At 45.6% G+C, this 19,170-nt stretch overlaps 1 protein-coding gene across 2 annotated transcripts in view; it reads left to right on the top strand.

Moving 5' to 3' along the window:
• EMC3 (ER membrane protein complex subunit 3) overlaps positions 1-19,170 on the top strand; it is a 302,422-nt gene that overhangs the window by 230,732 nt on the left and 52,520 nt on the right. For both annotated transcript variants that reach the window (XM_069644093.1, XM_069644094.1), the window contains one exon: positions 6,673-6,752. In XM_069644093.1, the coding sequence (XP_069500194.1) occupies positions 6,673-6,752 (80 nt within the window). The remainder of the gene's footprint in view (positions 1-6,672; positions 6,753-19,170) is intronic.

The following is a 19,170-nucleotide window of genomic DNA, read 5'->3' as shown; positions in this document are numbered from 1 at the left end:
GCAGCATTTACACTGCAGTGTTTAGTTTAAGTATTTGTTAGCATCGCAAACCGCTTCCTTTGGGGAAACTATTTTCATAATTTGTGTGCATCACTGCAAAATGCCTATCAACATTTCTCATTTCCCCCCATTGTAATTTTGGCACTGTAGATTAAAGATGCACATTTTCTTTTTACACTGTAATTAAAAAAATGGGTTCCCACTCTGGATGGAAATGGTACATCATGGGCCTCATTCCGAGTTTGGAGGTAACCACGCCGCTATTTGCGGCATGGCTGCCTCCAAACTCATTCCGTTTCCGCCCTGGTGAATGGAGTAATTACCGGTCCATTCCAAGGTTGGAGGGACCGGTAATTCCCCATTCACCAGGGCCCTTCCCCATTCCCATTTGAGCCCCCGTAGGGCTCAATGGGAACGGGGAAGGTGCTAATCACGGTACCGTAAATTACGGTACCGTTATTAGCTCTAAAGTCCCTTTGCAGGCCCCATCCTTAACGCCTGCGTTAAGGACCCCCAAAAAAAAAACTCGTAGTAGGGCGGTAGGGTTTAATGGCACCGGTTTCTCGTTACCGGTGACCGTTAACCCTTACTGCCCTACTCGGAATGAGGCCCCATGTGCCTTATTTTGGATGGTGCAAAGAGCTACTGGGAAGCCTCAGGCGAGCTACCAGTAGCTCGCCATCTACTGATTGGAGACCCTGGCCCTAAAGCCCAAATGGTGTGCCTAAGAAGCACCCCTGGAACTTGGCGTCTTAGGGGCAACCACAATACACCATACCTTAAGCAAGTTAAAAAGGACTGTAATGGCATGGGTACTTCAGGAGAAGTCCCTCTGGTCGCCAGAAAATAAGAGGCAAAAACAAAAGGTTGAGGGGCCCTAAAAGGTGGCTCTAGAATCCCCAAACATAGGAATTCTGTCTTACCAGTGGGCCTCTCACAGAGCTCACAAAGCATCCCTGTATGACTTGTATCTGGTTTAGAATGAATGTAGGTATCCCAACTACCTCCATCCACACCTGTATGTGTGTCCCTGATAAGAATGGAGGTTGGGTGGCTAATCCTGATTTGGAGAACTAAAGGAAAGGGGTCACATGGATAAGCACTAGACTTATCCATGTTATCCACTAGAGCCACTATGTCTTGTATTAACTATGTACACATTTCTGTACCAGTAGGCCTTTAATGCGATTTGTACTTTCTTTAGTGCGCCCTGATGAAGGCAACTACCAGTTTAAATGGAATGATTTTGTCGCCGAAACTGTAATATGTATGGAACATAACAATTAGCATTTGTAGTCTGTAATTACAGTTGGCACTTAGCACTTTGGCACTTGACACTTTATTTGGCTATAGTACTGTTTGCAATAGCATCTCCATTTTTTCGAATGAAATTAACTAATCTTGAGATGGACTTGATGATTTTCATTAGTATTGTTACAGGAATGTACTACCTCAAAATACTTTTTTATTAATGGCTTTGATACAAATATTTTGCATTATTATTAAACTTAATGATTTTTAATGTTGATATTCTTGCAAATGTATAATGTGTGTTTTTATAATTATTAAAATATGAAGTGATAATTGTGGACCTGACTGAACCTCTTCTCTTTTGACCTCCTGCCTGTGATATGAGTACTTAAATGAGTCTAGTGTTTATCCATGTGACCCCTTTCCTTTAGTGCTTAGACATTAGCTCCCACATCCATGGTATAGGGGACACCCATCCTTTTTGTAATCCTGATATGCAGGCCACCAAAACTTTAAAGTGCACAATTGTGGCTTGATGGGCTTGGCTAACTTGTAGCCCTGTGTGCATGTATCAAGAGACCATAGGCAACTGTGCAGATTTGTACCTGGAAACTTAACTAAAATCTGCTGGCAGGAATAGGTTTACCTGGAAATCCCTGGTGCTGGCTGGACTACTGACTCCCGATCTTTCTAAAGGGAATCTACGTGCTGGAATCCTGCTTTAGGCTCTTCATTGGCTTCCATCCAGCAGTAATTACTTAAACATCTGCTCCTGCAGCCTTCTAGTACTCCCCGGAATCTTCTTGGACTCGTAGTACTAACCATACCGGAAGTGGGAGGCCCGACGTCCCTGACTAGAACCAAAGTGACATCATCCTGTTGATAAAAAGTACCTGCTCCTTTTTGGGACATCCTGGCTCAGACCTCTGCAGCTGCTCCTCCTCGTTAGACCTTTCTGCCTCCTACCTACAGCCGCTTGATCTCAAGGGAGCAGCCCTGTGACCTGCTTTATTGCGGCTTCTACAGTCGACCAGCTCTTTGTGGGTCATCTTGTGGATGCCCTTCAACATCACAAGTGGTGTTTTCTTCACCCAGCCATCTCCCAACATGGTACATGCAGGCCTTCAACAGTATCAAGCACTGCAACCAAAACTAAAGCCTGAGGTCCGAACTGACCTCTGCACACGCGACTTCGGGGCTCTCTCAATTGCTCGGCGCTCTCTCAATTGCTCTCAACGTCCTGGATCCAACAGCAAACTCTCCCCCAAACTGTCTCACTCATTGCAAAGGGGTTTCTACTCCACCTCTGCAACTTTCCCTTTCCAGGCCTCTGGGCATTGAACCTGGGCCTGGATCTCGTATGCTGGTGTCCACTACGCTCTCCATGCTGAAGGTTACCTCCTCTACAGCACTGTGGCTCATGTAATACTTAACTAGCTCTTCGTTATAAATACGAGCTTCCTACATACATTCTTATTTATCTCTATGGCAAAACCTTTATATAGTGTGTAAACTTATAATACTGAAGGCTAGTCTTAACTCATAAATTGAAGTGTATTTATGTGTGCATAGGAGTGTACCATTTTACTTGCCATTGTCTGGATTCCTATCACTTAACTGCGGTTTTTAAAGTTCTTGTTAACATTTGTGAACTTTTTATGGCACGTTAAGTGTCCAAAACAGCTAATGCATTTTTTCTACTGTTAATGAGTGCTACTTATTTGAACCCCTCCTGTGCTCTTAGACACTTAATTGTTTTCATACATACTGTTCCTATGTTTTATAATACTTGCCTTTCTCTGGAGATTTCTTTATTTGCCTTTATAATAGTTTATATATTTGAATAAATGCACTGTGTGGAATTAACTTTGTGTGCTTGTGTGAGTAGCTGCATCTTGCTACCATTTTTCATAAGAGTGAAGCCAGGCTGCTCAACCAGAGCTACAATTGTGAGTTCAAATTAGATGGGAAACCCTGCCTAAAACCACATATTGTTTTTTCTAAACCCTTGCTAGAGGTAGTTGAAAGGTCTGCCTAACACCTTAATTCAGGCTGAGGAAATGACAGTTCTGCTCCTGATACCAAAACTGGAGGGAGCGAGTGAGGCTCACCCAGACTTCCTCCAGTGTGGTCCCACCAATGGTTCAGTGGAAAGAGTCAACCTTTCTGCAGAACTGACATGAAGACAACATGAATTGTTGTAGAGGTCTGCACCAACAGTGTGCTTGCTTGTTCTCTCTTACTCCAGGTTTTAGTCTATGCTGCAAGCATGATATAAATGCTGGAGACCTCAGATGAGTTCAGTAGTCTCTGTAGATGTTGCTTGATCTCTGCCAAAACATGTAGGTAGTATTTCAGTTTCTATGCCAGACCTAGACCAAACCAACTGGGGTTGCCTTCCCTAGCTTCCACAGAAAGACTTGAGGGGGAACCTAACTCTGCGAGGGTCCTGCTCGCCCTTATCTGCACCTTTCTATGCTTTCTCTGGTCCTACTCCGCAACGCACTGCCACATGCTCAATTCCTCCTCCATCTTGACACTGAACCATTTAAATCAGGGTTGCACCTCTACCCTCTGCCTTGGGCCAAGATTGCCCTCGGCAAAGGCTTTTCGTTGCTTGCAGAGATCAGCTCTCTTAAAGAGACTATGTTTATATAGGTTTAACTGAAATACTTTCGTTTGGGAATGAGAAGAGCTTATCTGGAGTCCTGGCATCTCTGCTGAAAGGGACTCTCCGGCTTAAATGGGCAGTGTATTTAAGGGGTTTATGTGACCGTTTCCGGCCTTGATGCAGAGGCTAATTGTGAGTGACCACTGGATCTACCCCATATTGACTCTCCTACCTCTTGGTTACTTCACTAGAGGTCCCCAGGGCTATGCAGTGGATGTCATGGCAGAGCAATGCCGATAGTTGTAACCTTTCTAAAAAAAGATGTGCGGATTCCTTCATGTTGTTAATGGCCTCATGCTACCCATCGTTTCTCCTGAAACTGGCACCTTTGCGTCTCTCCAGTTCCTTATAATATGAGCACAACGTTTGGGGGCGAGGGAATGAGGACCGCAGCGACTTCTCCAGCTTTATTAGCTGTTCCCCTAATCTCCCCGCCTCGTTTAGAGTCCTATCATAAATCAAATACCCGCTGCATACTAGTTTCATTGTTAACATGACGCTACCCTGTGACCAGCAGCCGAAGATAACGGAACTATGATTAGAACGTTCCTGCCTCCCTAGACGCGGCGGCTATACTCCCGGTGCCATAACGGGCCTGGAGTTGTGTAGTGAGGTAAGCATTTTTACTCTGTCTATTGCCTAGCCAGCTCTTGACTTTCTCCTGGGGTGGTATCACAGAGTTAGATTCCATTTACATAGGCACCGTTATCAATTCACGGGATGCTAATGGTTGTTGAAATCGCCTCCTCTCCGGGTTGGAGTCGATCTAGCCCCCTTCTTGACGCCACAACGAGGGACGAGCCTTCACCGCGCTCTTCAACCTCGACCTTGCGCAGGAGAAATAATGCGCTATCAGAAGTTTTAGTTCAAAGGGCAAAAAGGAGGCTGAAACTTCAGTTAGAGCAACATTTTATCTCTAAAATGTTGCACGTCAATAAAGACCTTATGAGTGATCTTAAAAAGACAAATAAGACATGTGTGTTTCCCCATGCATGCCTATACCACTTCAGTTTAAAGCAGCTAACTTTTCTGAGCTGGGAGCTCTTGAGGGGAGTATTCCCATGAACAAGGATCATCAAAGTGCTGTAGCTTGTACCCTGGAGGTGGTACATCCGGAGACACCTCTAAACCCTCTAAATGAAGTTCAGATAGAGGGTGCCTCAGCCTCATGTATGCATACGGGGGCTGTTGATCCCATGAGCTCATTGTCCTGGCGTCTGTTTAAGGAACATATTCTGTTGCATATTATTGCCTGTATGAATATTGAAGATTTTCACAGGCTAAGGTTGTTCTCTGATTCTAAGGAGAGCGCCCTAGTAGTGCAGCTTCAGCAGAAGTCCACCCAAGCAGTAAAAGATCGACCTCAAAAATCGACTCAAACCTCTCCGTCCCTACACGTGGTCCAGCAGTGTTGCCAAACCGACGGCGTATTGTTTCCTATATCGGGCTCCCCCCCCCCCGGCAGGAGGAGTCGGGTTTACCCGCCCCTTCCTTCCCTTCTTTCACAGTTGTACGTTTACGGGTTGCTAATGAACTACCAACTTCTTCCCATTGTCTAATTCCTGTCAACCACTCAGTAGCGTCGACTGCGAAACGGAGGTCTTCTCGTCTGCATACAAAGAAGCAATCCATGCCTAATATTGAGAACAATTGCACTAATTCCTTTGTCATGGATCATAGGAATTTTGTAATAACCAATGTTGAGAAGCCAGAAGGAAAAGAAACCAGAGACTCGTACCGTAACATGGTTCTTGCCTGGCTACGTCAATGTACTGGGCCTGGAGTGGTTAGAACACTGGACCTGAAGTTTGTGCGTAGGATCGACCTGAGCAATTGGTGCTCTTCGCAATCTAGTGACTATGTAATAGTTGCGTGTGGGTATAGTACGCTTCCTTCCTATTTAAGGCTTTGCAAATATATACCCAGGGGTTGCTCAAACTGTAAACTGATACTTTAGGCCATCCCATTCCTGAGAATTGTTCGACCTTACGAGCGACTGGATGTAATCACTTAATTATTTCATGAATTGTAGAAGTTTTTTCTGACTGCCACTACAGTATTGAGCACTTGTCAATGAGATCCCATGTTCTACCCTATCCTATTTATTTCTATGTTTCATGTTGTCAATTTATTTTGTTGTTTGTTCTGTACGCGCCATCATGCCTACGGGTCAATTGTGCGCATAATACATTTTAAAAAATTTAAACCGGTGTCAGGCCCAGTGAAGGCAAATTTTGCAGCATCAAGGGGTTGTGGCACATGCATCCTTACTTGCAATGCCACTCTTCCTAGAGCTGAGAACATTCTTATCCTCTATATGATGAGAAAAATCGTTCTGAAACACTGCAATAGACTATTAATGAAGCTAGCCTGATAACATTAAGATTTGGCTTCCATTTCTTAAACTTAACTGCGGCAGTGAGCAGGGCCTACAGTGATTCCTTATAAAAATGCAGGACGAGCATATTCGGCATTAGTTTAGATGTGCATTATAGATAAATGCACCCATATTATGACCTTAGAGTAGTATCAAGAATTACCACTCTTAGAGACCAGAACCTAGAGTTTGGATCTGTTCTTCAATTTGCAAGTTTACGTGTAGGTTGTGGTGATGTGATGAAGTTCCATACAATAATGTACAAAGTAAAACAAGCCTTCACATCAAGAGAAATATTGCATTCTCTGAATTTTGTATCCAGTTATATCCATTCACTTTTCTGCTAATACAGCCTATTTCTTTTTTTTCATAGGGTGAGTTCTGCATCATGGTACTTCCTGAATGTGTTTGGACTGAGAAGCATTTACTCCCTGATTCTTGGCCAGGATAATGGTAATAATTAGGTCAATGTATGCATATGTAAATGCATATGTAAATGTAACATTTTAATAACTGGCTCACCTGCCTCCTTTGATATGGTAATCAAAGCTATGAACATCTGATACAGATTTGGGGATGGTTAGCCTTCGTTAGAAAATGGTTTACTGCTAAGAGGCTCACAGTGTATCCTGCTTCAATTCCCACTTTGAATCCCGGGTGGAAGGTTTTCTGATAAAGACAATTAATAGTATTCAACCAGTTGACCTAATTCATGGGTTGACGAAATGGGCTCTTCAACCTACAAATAGTAAAATGCATCGAATAATCCTGTTGGAAATGGATTGAAGAGAACTGCTAAACCAAACGTTTTTCCGAAGGGACAAAAGTACCATGTTATGTGTGATCCTGGATTTACTCTTTATGAAACCATTATTCTCAAGGAATATTGCATGGGCAGATTAGCAGAATAGGGTCTCGAATCTTCCCAAAATACATGGCTGATGCTAAATGCATTCATAATCATGCTCTGAATACGGTGGTAACAGCTAGATTTCCTAGATCACTGCGGACCCTATGCCCACTTTACTGCACATTTTGGGCCTGGAAGTGATTGGTTAGCATTAAGGGGGATAAACACCTATGTATATCCTTGTCCCCCCTAATCTGAAGAAGCAATGGCTTTGTTTTCCCAGACGTCCGGAGGTTAATACACTGGTTCGGGCAGTAGTTACAAGGGAGAACTCCTCTCACCTGGTGTCCATGATTTAGTCACAGTTACAGACTCTTAAACTCAACCTAGAGCATATGGCATTGGAAGAATAGAGGTTGGATTTATAAATAGAAATTGATGGAGTCAATTGCAGACCATTTGCTCCCACAAGAAATATGTCCCTAGCACCGAAACTATATATGATCCACTATGTTATCTCCGTCAGTTGTACAATACCTGTGTAAAATTACATAGAATATGATGGGTTATTTATAATGTGCTTAATACTCAGAGGTTTCTAAGCTGCGGACTCGGGGATCAAACCTGGGTTGCTTCTTGTTGTCTTGCCTCCAAGGCGAGCATGTTGCCCCTGAGCTGTCCTCCCAGGACCGCACCAAGCCTAAGAACTGCCCTAGATGTAAATACGACAATATATTGTTTGGTCCTATGAACCAGTTCAAGAATATTGATCAGACATAACAACATCTTTGAGCGCAGTATGGGTGGAAGCCATACTGCTCTGTCTACTGGGGTGCCTACATAGTCTGTTTACTGATTGCATCTTGCTTCAGTCTGAATTTGTCAGGTTGGCATTGATGGTTGCTCGCAGACAGATTGCCATGAACTAGATTTGTAATCTACCTAAACACATTCATACCCTGGAGCAGGATTTCTGCAATGAGTCATTCACGCTGCCGACCAAAGGATATTTGGACTATGTACAAACATATTTAGCTTCTCCCAAATAAGGAACATTATCTAGTTTAATACTGATACATGGCGCAGCTTTTTATATAGCCTTTAGCCACTATATCCCAGCTGCAGTTGCTTTACAAAGTAGACGTCGCACAGTTGGTTCTTTATGTCTGCTTAGAATTGGGTTAAGTTTTGTTAATAATATTTTCCGTTTATATCATTGATGAACTAACATGATTTGCATTATGTGTTTCTGATTTACTCCTTTTTGAATATGCCTTTTATATTTTATGAGCTCTGAAAGTTACGTACCAATAAAAAAATGACGAAAAGCGATGGCAGACGAAAGGGCAATCAAATACGTGACTTTGAAGGTGAACAGTGTGAGAGTCCATTTGTTAAAAAGTGGCCTTGTCAACACTCTTCTCTGTAGTTCGCCGACCCATCTGCTTTTGACAGCCGCATCTAGTCATTATTACCATTCGTTGTTGACAGATGCCCACTGCCTTCATCCAAGAAAGGGTTGCTATAAACTGTTTAGAATCACTTCATCTGTTGAGAGACACTGATTGATTATACATCGTGTGTATGTAAAGAATGTGTAAGGTGAAACTGTAACGTGACATGTTGAACATTGGATGAGTGTATGCTTGAGGATTTATGTAAAATAAATGATTTAAGTACTATATTATTTCCATAGCTAATGAAAATATTTGAAGATGTGAAAAGCCGTACTGTTAATTTTTGTTTGTCAAGTATCAGCTAATGTTGTGTTGGCCGTCCAGGTCCGTAAGCAAGTTGTGGATAATTTTCTGCAGCTAAATGAAGTTTTTGTATGGCACTGTGAATGTTGCACAGGTCCTGCAAGAAGGCTGCAGTGGTGGCTGTGACCACTGCAGGGTGTTATGTTAACTAGAACTCAGTAAAGCCTATGGCGCCGTTGTAAAGAATTCATGAGTGATCCTCTTAAACCTTATGGGTCTCGGAGGTGGGTAAAATCCGATGCTTTTCTTCACTGGAACTATTGAAGTCAATGGAGAGGAATACCTTTTAATGGTGGTGAAGGGTTTTCTAGGACCATGGCCCAATTCAACTGTGACAGGTATGTGGTACTGTTGGATTGTGAAAAGAGTCCATGGTGGGAGAACCCTAGATGGGGTGAGATGTAAAATGTCTATTTAGGACTTAGAGCAATCACATTTCAAATTAGCTTGATCTTTATGTTGAAACATTGGTTGGAAGGTCTCAACAGGAGAATTCACATTGTTGGCTTTCAAAGCTAGAAGACAATGTTATGTTTTATTGTACAAAAAAGACATAGCCAAGAAGTAAGGGAATTGCTGTTCTGCAGATTGGAAACAGCCCTTGTGATTCGTTGTGTGAAAGTAGTAGATCACTGCTGGCGACAACAGAAAGGAAAGTGTGCATACTTGTTCTGTTGTAGTACTGTAAAGAACAGAACGAAGCACACTAAACCGTTGCCATCATCCAAAAAGCCACCTCTTCACAGTGGGAGATTGGAATAATGGTAATCTGTATCCACTGTACAGGCAAGGGAATTATCTGCTCGTGGTCTCCTTTTGTAATGTTAATATTGGAGAAGTTTTGAGTAGTGCAGATTTAAAAACAGTTGCAGCATACACTCTGGGCATTTATACATACTTTCTGTTCCTCTGCATCTGAACCGTTTACCAATTTTAGAAGCATTCACAAACATTCGATTAGTGATTAGGAATCTGGTACATATATGTCACTGTTAACTTTATTACACTGACAAAACTGTGCACAGGAGTATAGCTGCAGGGGACCTTTCAAATACGGACATATTCATCCTAATGCTTTGGGAAAGGCAGAGGGCCCCACTAGTGAGCCTGAATGTCCAATCCAGCCACTAATGCCCTTTTGTATTTTTGACCTTGCATGTTTGGGTTACCCAACTTGCCATGGCGAGTCTTCACCATGGGCCTTATTAGACATGGGAATATTGCCTGTGCCCCCCTAGAAGGCTATACATTCTTCTCCGAATATGAGGTATCCTTTTTCAGCTGCTGAGAGGAATCAGCAAGTTAAATGCTAGACTCTGACGTCGTTGTTCATGCTGCAGGTCATAGGTTTGAATTCTAGCAGGGCAAATTCAGTCCTTCATCCTTCTGTGCTCGATACATTTAATACTATGAAAGATTGTGTAATGATACCCACGCTGGGAGGAACTACCCCTCCAATAATCTAATAGGTGGACCTTACGTGATGGTAGTGGTTGCAACTTCTCCTGCTCCTGACTTCTCCTGCCTGCTGCACCGCCTTGCTCTGCCCCCATCCCCCCACATTTGCCTCCTTCCAGACTCGCTCAGCACCGCCCTGGCTCTTTGCTGCTCAAACCTTCTAGGGCACACTTTCTCTCTGTCTGCTTTGTCCTTCCATTCATCAACTCGCTCCCTGGTGCTGTCGCTTAGCTGCTCGCGATACCACCTCCTTCCCAGCTCTGTTTCCTCGCTTGTCCGTCTTTTGTCTTTACCGTGGCTTCCTCTCAGCGCTTCCCTCACTACTGATGCCGTTCTTCCACACACCCCTTTTATGACCCCAGGTCACTTTCTCTCCACAACCTAGGCCCTGGATTACTAATAATTATAACCACCTTGGTGAAGGGCGTTACTGCCTGGTAATGGACGTCCTCCACCTCAAGGATAATTGCTTAAATCATAACACTTATTATATGACTTTCCCTGTGCAAGTTCCCTTGCTCACCTGACTCTGCAGCAACACTGGTGAGAATGCCAAAGAAGAAGTTTGTGCCCAAATCTTTTCATGAATGCAGCCCCATAATGAATGTTTGTGTTCCCTCCCTTGCCTCAATATCCATTTCAAGTGGAGGATTTGGTCCCTTCTTTTTTTGTATTTTTTTTTTATTTAGAGTTTTATCAAATTACATTCACTATGAAAGGGCATGATCTTAACGCATAAATGCAAGGGAAACCAGCAGCTCATATGCACTCGGATAATAATATACAGCAAAACAAAAGAGGTGATGGCTGGAGGTTTTAGAATAATTCTTAAACTCTGGCATTGCTCTGAGCAACCCTCCAGACCATCGTTCTTCACTGGCCAGGCCATTACAGAAGGGGAAATACCATATGCAAATCAGGCTTTGTGCCACCACAAAACGGGAAGTACAGCCCGGACTGCTTGGTCACATACCTTCTGCACAAGATCACAAGCTTCCCAAAACATGTTTTGGCCTTGTTGGGCTTCATCAGTGTGGAGTAGCTTGGGTTTCTAGGCCTAACGGGCAAGGGACCCGCGTCTGGACATATCCGTCTCACTCGGGTCCTGTCCTGGCAGTTCGGGTAGGGCTGCTCCACTTTGGTGGCAGTCCCTGACTGATTTGCCTATGGCTGGACCCTTTTTGAAATGGCGCAGATGGGCTAAAAAGCAGTGGTGTGGAGGTTGCTCAGAGCCGTGCCAGTGGTTCAGATCAATTCAAATCCTTCCACTTATCACTTTTTCAGTCTCAGATAATACATTGCAAGGCATTAGGCAAATGATTTCACATATCCATTCCTTTTGGAAACTTCAAGGAAGGACCATCTCACACTGACCATGTGTTTTGGAGGCCAATGAAAAGTTGTGACGCAGCGTCTATCCCAAACCCTCTTTTCACTTTAAGCTGGTAACCAGATTGGGATGTATGGGGGTTGGACATCCCACATTGTCAACCTAAAGTTGGCAACCTTGGCACCTAGCCAGCTCCTTATGACAAAGTGTGCCACTCCCTTCTCCCCAGGTGAAGTAGGGGGTCTTATGGTAATGTCTCCTTACCTGAAAGAGAAAGAATGACTGTCTCGGACTGAGCTAAAAATCCAAGTTTGTCAGCTAATTTGACTACCACAAGATCTGCGTGCCTCCTTCCATGGGCCTGTGAGCTCTTGCCCCTGTGATACCGGCCATCACAGTACTTTTCTGTGGCCCACAGTTGCAGAGGAGCTGTCTCTCTTGCTGTGTGGGGCAAGGTGTACCGTTGCTAGTGTGTGGACAATTTTGAACCTGAAGACTTGAGATGGATTCTGCATTGCCCATGCTTCCAGTTTAATTTTTGACCCAGCCTGTGCTTGCGCGTGGTCGAGGGGGTGTGAGAGAAGGGTGGGTAGTGATCTGGGGCTGGCTATGCAGTATCTTGAGTTACCTCCTATTGGTCCGGGTGTGGCTACAGAGAGGCAGCGCAGTGCTCTAGAGTTCTTAAGTGGTGCATGAAGTAGTGGGCCAGTGGAAGAATTGATCATTGGTCTGCACATGGTCCTCAAAGAGAAGTTGGAGTGTATCTTGGGCTTGTTTAATGGGGGTAGGGAGCCCAGGAGGACTAGGGCTTGGGTGTGTCTGTCAGAAATGCAAATACCTGCATTAAGTATGTTGTTAAGAGATGTAATTGTAAGTGTAGTTAAAGCAAGTCTGAAGTGTATGTTTATTTGAGAGGGACTGAGCTTCAATATTAGCATTCGGCCCAATGCAGCTGAGAAAATAATCAATTTTGAATGATTCCCCTACATCTAGCGGGGATCCACAACACTCTGGCGGACTCCCTCAGCAGTCAGTTGCGCTCTTGTCACGAATGCGAGTTGCACGAAGACCAGCTACACCTGTTGTGGGGAACCACAGAGATCGATCTGTTTGCCACATGCAAAAAAAGCCGCTGCAAGACTTTTGCCAGCCGGTTTCCCCTTCCGGACAGTTTGAGGGACGCCTTTGCGTTCCCATGGGAGGGGACATTTCTGTATGCTTTTCACCCATTTCCTCTGGTGCCACAAGTCCTACATACTTTCAAACAGTATTGGGGCAGACTAATATTAGTGGCCCCTGCGTGGCCGAGACAGTATTGGTACCCAGAGCTCCTGGCTCTTTCGGCGACAGCCCAGATCAAGCTACCCCTGCACCAGTCGCTTTTGGCCAGGAACCAGGGAACGGTTCTGCACCACGACCCAGCCTCTCTGTGTGATGGCATAGATCCTGTTATCCTAGAATGTGGGCCCCTCTCCCTCCCGCAGGCTTGGAAGGAGGTGCTGGCAAGGGCCAATGCCAATCTGAAGTGCTACAAGAGCAAGTGGAAGCGTTTCTAGGTGTGGTGCAGAAGGCATCACCTGCCTCCCCACACCATCAGGCCAGAGGAACTACTACTGTATCTCTTGTTGCTGGCAGAGTCGCGTTTGATGCACTCCTCCATTAAAGTGTACCTGGCCGCAATCTCCAGATACTGCCGGTCTTCAGGAAACTCTTCCCTCTGGTCCCATCGGCTAGTGAAAGAGTTTCTATGAGGTCTGTTTCGTTCATCTCCTCCAGTCCGTCGCCCGCACCAGCTTGGGAACTCAACGTCACTTATGAGTCCCCCTTTTGAGCCCATGCACCAGACATCCATCAAGCACCTGTCATGGAAGACAGCTTTTTTGGTGCCTATTACTTCGGCGAGGCGAGTGGGAGGGATACAGACATTTTGTTTGAAACCGCCTTATTTGACTTTCCACAAGGACAAGGCTGTATTGCAAACTAATCCAAGGTTCATACATAAGGTACCTTCATCCTTTCATCTTAACCAGCAGGTGGTGTTACCAATGTTCTTTGGCTCTCCCGCATTTCAAGCAGAGCGCTCCCAACACAATAATTCCATATATGTATATGGTTATATATGCAGTTGAGGCTTTACATTATTTGTATTTGAAACTCAAAAAGGGACGTCGACTGGGCATGTCAGTAATACTATCCATAGTGTGACTTCCACTGTACCCATGGTCCTTCACGCGTCGAGGTCCCTCAGATTGTTTTTTTCCACCATCATAGTCGGACACAAGTTGCGGAGTTCCTTCTTATGGCTAACGCCTTTGATTATTCAAGTTTAAATTCTGACGTTTTTCTTTCCTTTCGACGGCCGTACCACCGCAAGATCTTCAGCGACAGCTTTTGAGGACGGATTAATTGTCGACGACTACTTGTACTGTCTCAACAAACGTTGACTGCGGCCTAGCTAGGCCTCAATGGGCCTCGGCTCTTCACAGTAGGGATAGTGGGGGGAGTTCATAACTTTCTTCTCTTTAGAGAATGCCTGTTCCTTCCCTAATCCTTTTTTTTCCATCGCCAGGCTGCCATCTTTCCATATTATGGAAAATGCACCTTTTAAATGTTGTCCTTCCTGTAATAGAAATTATCCATGGAAAGCCACACACAAGGTCTGTAACCTCTGTCTCCCCAGGGACCACCCCGAAAAACATTGCAAGTCTTGCAAACTATTTCAGCCCAAAACATTAAAGGACCGTAAGACAAAGCGCTGGGCCCATCACGCCATGCAGGCCGAAGCGGCTGTGGACGTGGAGGGAGCGTCCATCGATGGCAGCGTCGGCGTCCTAAGTGACATTGAGGGCGATCGGGACCAGACCGTTTCCCGCATGCGAGCCCCTGACTTCATCAGGCAGGCCGGCGGTCCTGTTACAGAGACTACACCATGCGGCTCAAGCAACCACACTGCACGCCACACAAAGCACATCCCCCACGGCCGACAGTCGACCGATTCGTCGACTGTTGGGGTACACGCAGTGTCGAAGGGAAGGTCCTTAAAGTCATCCCTGTCCTCTGGGCCATTGCGCTCGCGTTCGCCACATGACAAGGTCCCAACGACACCGCAAATATATCTGACCAACTTTCGGGTGCTGGAGAATGTGTGTCCAAAGACGCTTCGATGGCACCTTCGTTTACCTCCAAAATGAAAAAGCTCATTAAAAAACATGTGCCGGACACACCCCTAAAGTCGAGGGCGTTGAAACATTTTAAATCTTCGACGCCCCTATCTTCTGAAGCCTCTAACTGAAAATCTAAAGACCTTCTAGCTCCAGGGACACCCATTGAGGGGCAATGCAACATAAACAACCCTCTACATCAGAGAGTACCCCAACCCCTGTTCTCTCTGGTTTCCCTAGCCCCACCCAATGGACCCCAGAAAGGTTTGACAAAATAATTCAAAGAATGTCATGCTTTGTAGACTTCTTTGACCGCCACCCTGATAAACTCTCCAGCCTTAAAGTGCCCTCACAAGGGGGAGGCAGCTAAAAATCAACCTGTTGCTAAAAAAACATGATTAGACACCTTCCAGCCCAGCACCTCTCAGGATGCTTCTCAGGGTCTTTAATATATTGACACTTCAGGCTCTCAGGACCCTGGTTCACAAGGGGATCAAGGGGACCAATATGATCCTGACCAGTATTATGATGATGTCTACATAATACAATCTCTGGACCATCATGACCAACCTGTGGCTGACTACCCTGTGGATAATCAGCTACAGTACAATGAGCTCCTCCTAAAAGCTGCCGAACATTTTAAAATTGATACACAAAGGGGGCGCTGTTGCGCAGCTACGACATGGCTGCCTGAATGAGGAGCTCCTCTCTGGGTGGCATCCTAAACACTTAATCCTTCTTGGTGCCATTACATGCCTTGAATAGCTGAAATATCGTTCACTAAGGGCTTGGAGCAGTGACTGCCCTCTTTTTGAGCACCCCTGATGTAGGGAAGCTGAGGAATCTGTGCCCAAAAGGACACCGGCTGAGACACAGAGGGCAATAGGCGCGGTATGCTGTTAAACTACTGAGTGCGGCTCCCGGGGCCACAACGTGGGCGGAGCCACCAATGGACTACCATGCTGCAACTGAACACACCGTCTCCTGACGTCCCCTCTTCCGCGAGGCTAGTCCCGGTGCAACTGGTGGAGAGCCGTGTGGTAGGAGGACACCCCTGTGCCGCAGTATCCGGTGCTTTATTGAAGCAGCCATGGTCGTCCCCTAACAGAGGCGCTTTCAGACCTTGTGGAGAGCAGATTGGTGCAGGCTTGGCTATCCTGGCCCAGCCTCGTGTCTGGAGCTGCGATCCTGTTCTCCATGGTGTGGGGATCCACTGACTACACAGTTACCACGACTAATTCAGCAGTTCTTCCGGCTGTGTGGGACTCGCCGAGCGGATCGTGGCTTAACCTCGGTGGCGGATGGATGGCCGTAACGGACTGGAGGTCTCCGCTTGACCCTGTGAGCAGGTACCTGGCCCCCTATGCTCTTCTCCTGGCGGGATGTGGCTGGACTCCTAGGCGGCCACAACTGTTGAGAGGACATGTCCCCAACCCTACAGACCTCTGTTGGTATTGGTGACATTGCGTGCCTTACCCAGTGCATTCGGCCTGGGCGGGTGCTGTGAGACTAGGCACAGTACTCTCATCAAGTGGGGTCTTCCCAGTGCGTGGTGGGGCGCGAGGGCAGCCCCTGTCTCGTACCGGTGTCGGCCTTGCGGAGGCACTTTGGCCCTAAAGACTCTGCCTTGATTTTACACTGCAGTTGCTGTAAATATAAATGGCCCGAGATACAGTGCTTGGGGGGTTGAGTGAGCAGATACACTTCGCTTTGTGTGTGGTCTGATGACCTCTTCCCGTGGACAACTACTGCCTTCCCGGCCACTACGAACTGGGGCGGGTGTGCCGTGAGTGGATGTCTGACACACATGAGTGAAGCCCTAACTCTACTGGCCATAATGGTCTTCAGTGCAAAAGGCATATCCTCGGAAGATTCCTACGCTCGTTATCACTTACTATGTGCAATACCACCTGGCCCATCGGTAATGCTCTCTGTGGCTGTGGTTAGTGGTCGTTAGTTCTATGGTTGAACTTGACAGTAAGGTTGCATATCTTTGCTTTGGGGGATGCTAATTTGGTGAGGGGATCCAACTACGTGGGAGGCCACAATCCATTTCAACCAATACTGGGTGAATCAGGCTAGAATCCGCTTTGGAACTGTGGCGGTGCTGGTTGACGTGAGTGGCGTCTTTTTTTTACAGTTAGTCCCTGAAGCCTCAATGCTGTTGCAGACCGCGCTAGACCACAACCACAAACACAATCCGGCCAGTGGGTGATGGGCTCACTCTGTGAGTAATGTCAACTGACTCTAACCCTCAATGCAATCGCCACATTACCAGTTATAAGCAGAACCCATAAAACACTGAGGTGCGGTATTGTCGTAGACTTGATAACTATCTCCATTGCTCAGCGGTCGATTGGTTAGCGCCGGTTGATGTGGTAAAAGGATTGAGCCCCACCCCGGCCACAAAATTTGTAGGCAGAGTCAGGAACAGTAGCTCCCTTGGACCTCTCGGTCGGTTACTCAGTGAGCCCCCATTACTAGGTGAGCTTACGCTACTATACCTTCTTGAATCCCTTGCACCTGTCCTAGTCTGTTTGGTACCCCGATCTCTAAACTGCCCTGTCCAACTGGAGTGTGTCCTGGCTACAGACACTGAGGGGTGGTCCTGATCACCTCTGATCTCTACCTTAACAGCCACATCCCCTCATCACAGAACCTTACTTCGACCACACATATAACCTAGTACGGTCATGACTAAGGGAGCCGGCAAGAAACAGAGCTCTATCAATATGTTTGCCAAGTCCACACCAAAGCCTGGTGAGGCCCACCAAGAGGCCAAAGCTCCCCTGCAGTATCCGCAGAACCTACAGAACTTTAGAAGATGATAGAATATATGCAGGAGGGGTTTACCACACTTCACACAAAGGTTGATGATATGAGCGGGACAATCGGCTCTATCAAAGCACGGATGGAGAAGACTGATACTCTGGTGATGGAGGTGGAGTCCAGGGTCGAGCAACCACACTAAGAGGTTGAGGGTAATTTCAAAACCAACAAGCGAACTCTCAATAAAGGGGAAAACCCTTAACATTTATAACAAAACAGGCTTGTGGTTTGGAGTTGTTGGTTGTTACAGGAAGACATTCGCAAAATTCGCCACATTTTAGACTGCATTCACCAGGGCATGACTCCATGTGATACAAAAATACATATTTTAATGATTATTTTTGTCCAAATTATAATAAAAATCATGTCAAAGCACAAATATTACAAAATATACTGGTATTTCATTAAACTCGAAAACACACTGGGTCCAAGGTGGACTTGTACAAAACACACTGAGTTCGAGAGCAATCACTTCCCATAGTATGCTCTTTAAAGTGACTCGTGCTGTGCAACATAACACTGGACATACCTCATTCTGCACTCTTCCACTTGTATTTCAATCATACCATTCTCATTTTCTCATATTCATACTCCATACATACAAGGTTTATACCAACAAAAACAGGCTCAACATGTTTCTTTCCCAATCTGTTGTATGTGTCAATCAAAGGAAATTCATCAGGGGCTATAAAACAGTGTTGTACAAGAAATAAGTTGTCATTGCATTGGCCATCTTGGCCACCAGTAGATTTCCAAATTGCTATCGTAATCAGCCTCTCAAGTCATCAATCCTTGAAAGAAAGTTGCTAGATCTACTACAGGTGTCTTCCCCTTATTCCTTAGGTCTCACCTTATTCCTTAGGTCTCACGTGATCTAGATGTATAATCAGAGTTTTCCAACTCCGTCAACGGGGAAGCTCGTGGTTGGGGTGACGTGTCTTTGAGGTCTCACTGGGGGTAATTATACCCTCGGGACTAGAGGTAATCATTCTGCGATCTTGAGGGTAAATAGCGCATCATTTAGTTCTGATGCTGTAAGTTCCCAAAACAGTTACAATATGTAGTTTACGTTCATCTTTGTCAATAACAGATATGGGGATGATTTCCAAATCCAAGTCTGTAATTCACGACGGCTTAGAGTTTTCTCGCCGGTGCCTTCAATAAATGCATCCGGTATTCCACTGGAGTGCCCAATGCCTGACCCCTTATTAAAGGTGTCACACTCTCCTACCTCTGACTTCACGCAGAATCTTGCTCATTCTAAAGAATCGGTGTCTGCGGGCGTCACAGGTCTGTCACGGCCGTCACAGTGAAACCGCTCGTCCTGATTGCGATATCAGTCCAGGGTCGGCCTGGCAGAAGATGGTATCATGTCACTCCGCTCTGAGTTGGCCTCGCTGTACAGGCGGTTAGTAAAAAGAATGAAAATCCGGAGTCAAGGTCTAGACGTAGCATTATTGGTGTTCCTGAGGAGATAATCGAC

Source organism: Ambystoma mexicanum, chromosome 2p (assembly GCF_040938575.1).
Source record: "Ambystoma mexicanum isolate Mex_15411 chromosome 2p, UKY_AmexF1_1, whole genome shotgun sequence".
In the NCBI taxonomy this organism is placed as follows: Eukaryota; Metazoa; Chordata; class Amphibia; order Caudata; family Ambystomatidae; genus Ambystoma; species Ambystoma mexicanum.
The sequence above is the reverse complement of the archived record's forward strand: the minus strand, read 5'-3'. Positions and strand labels throughout refer to the sequence as shown.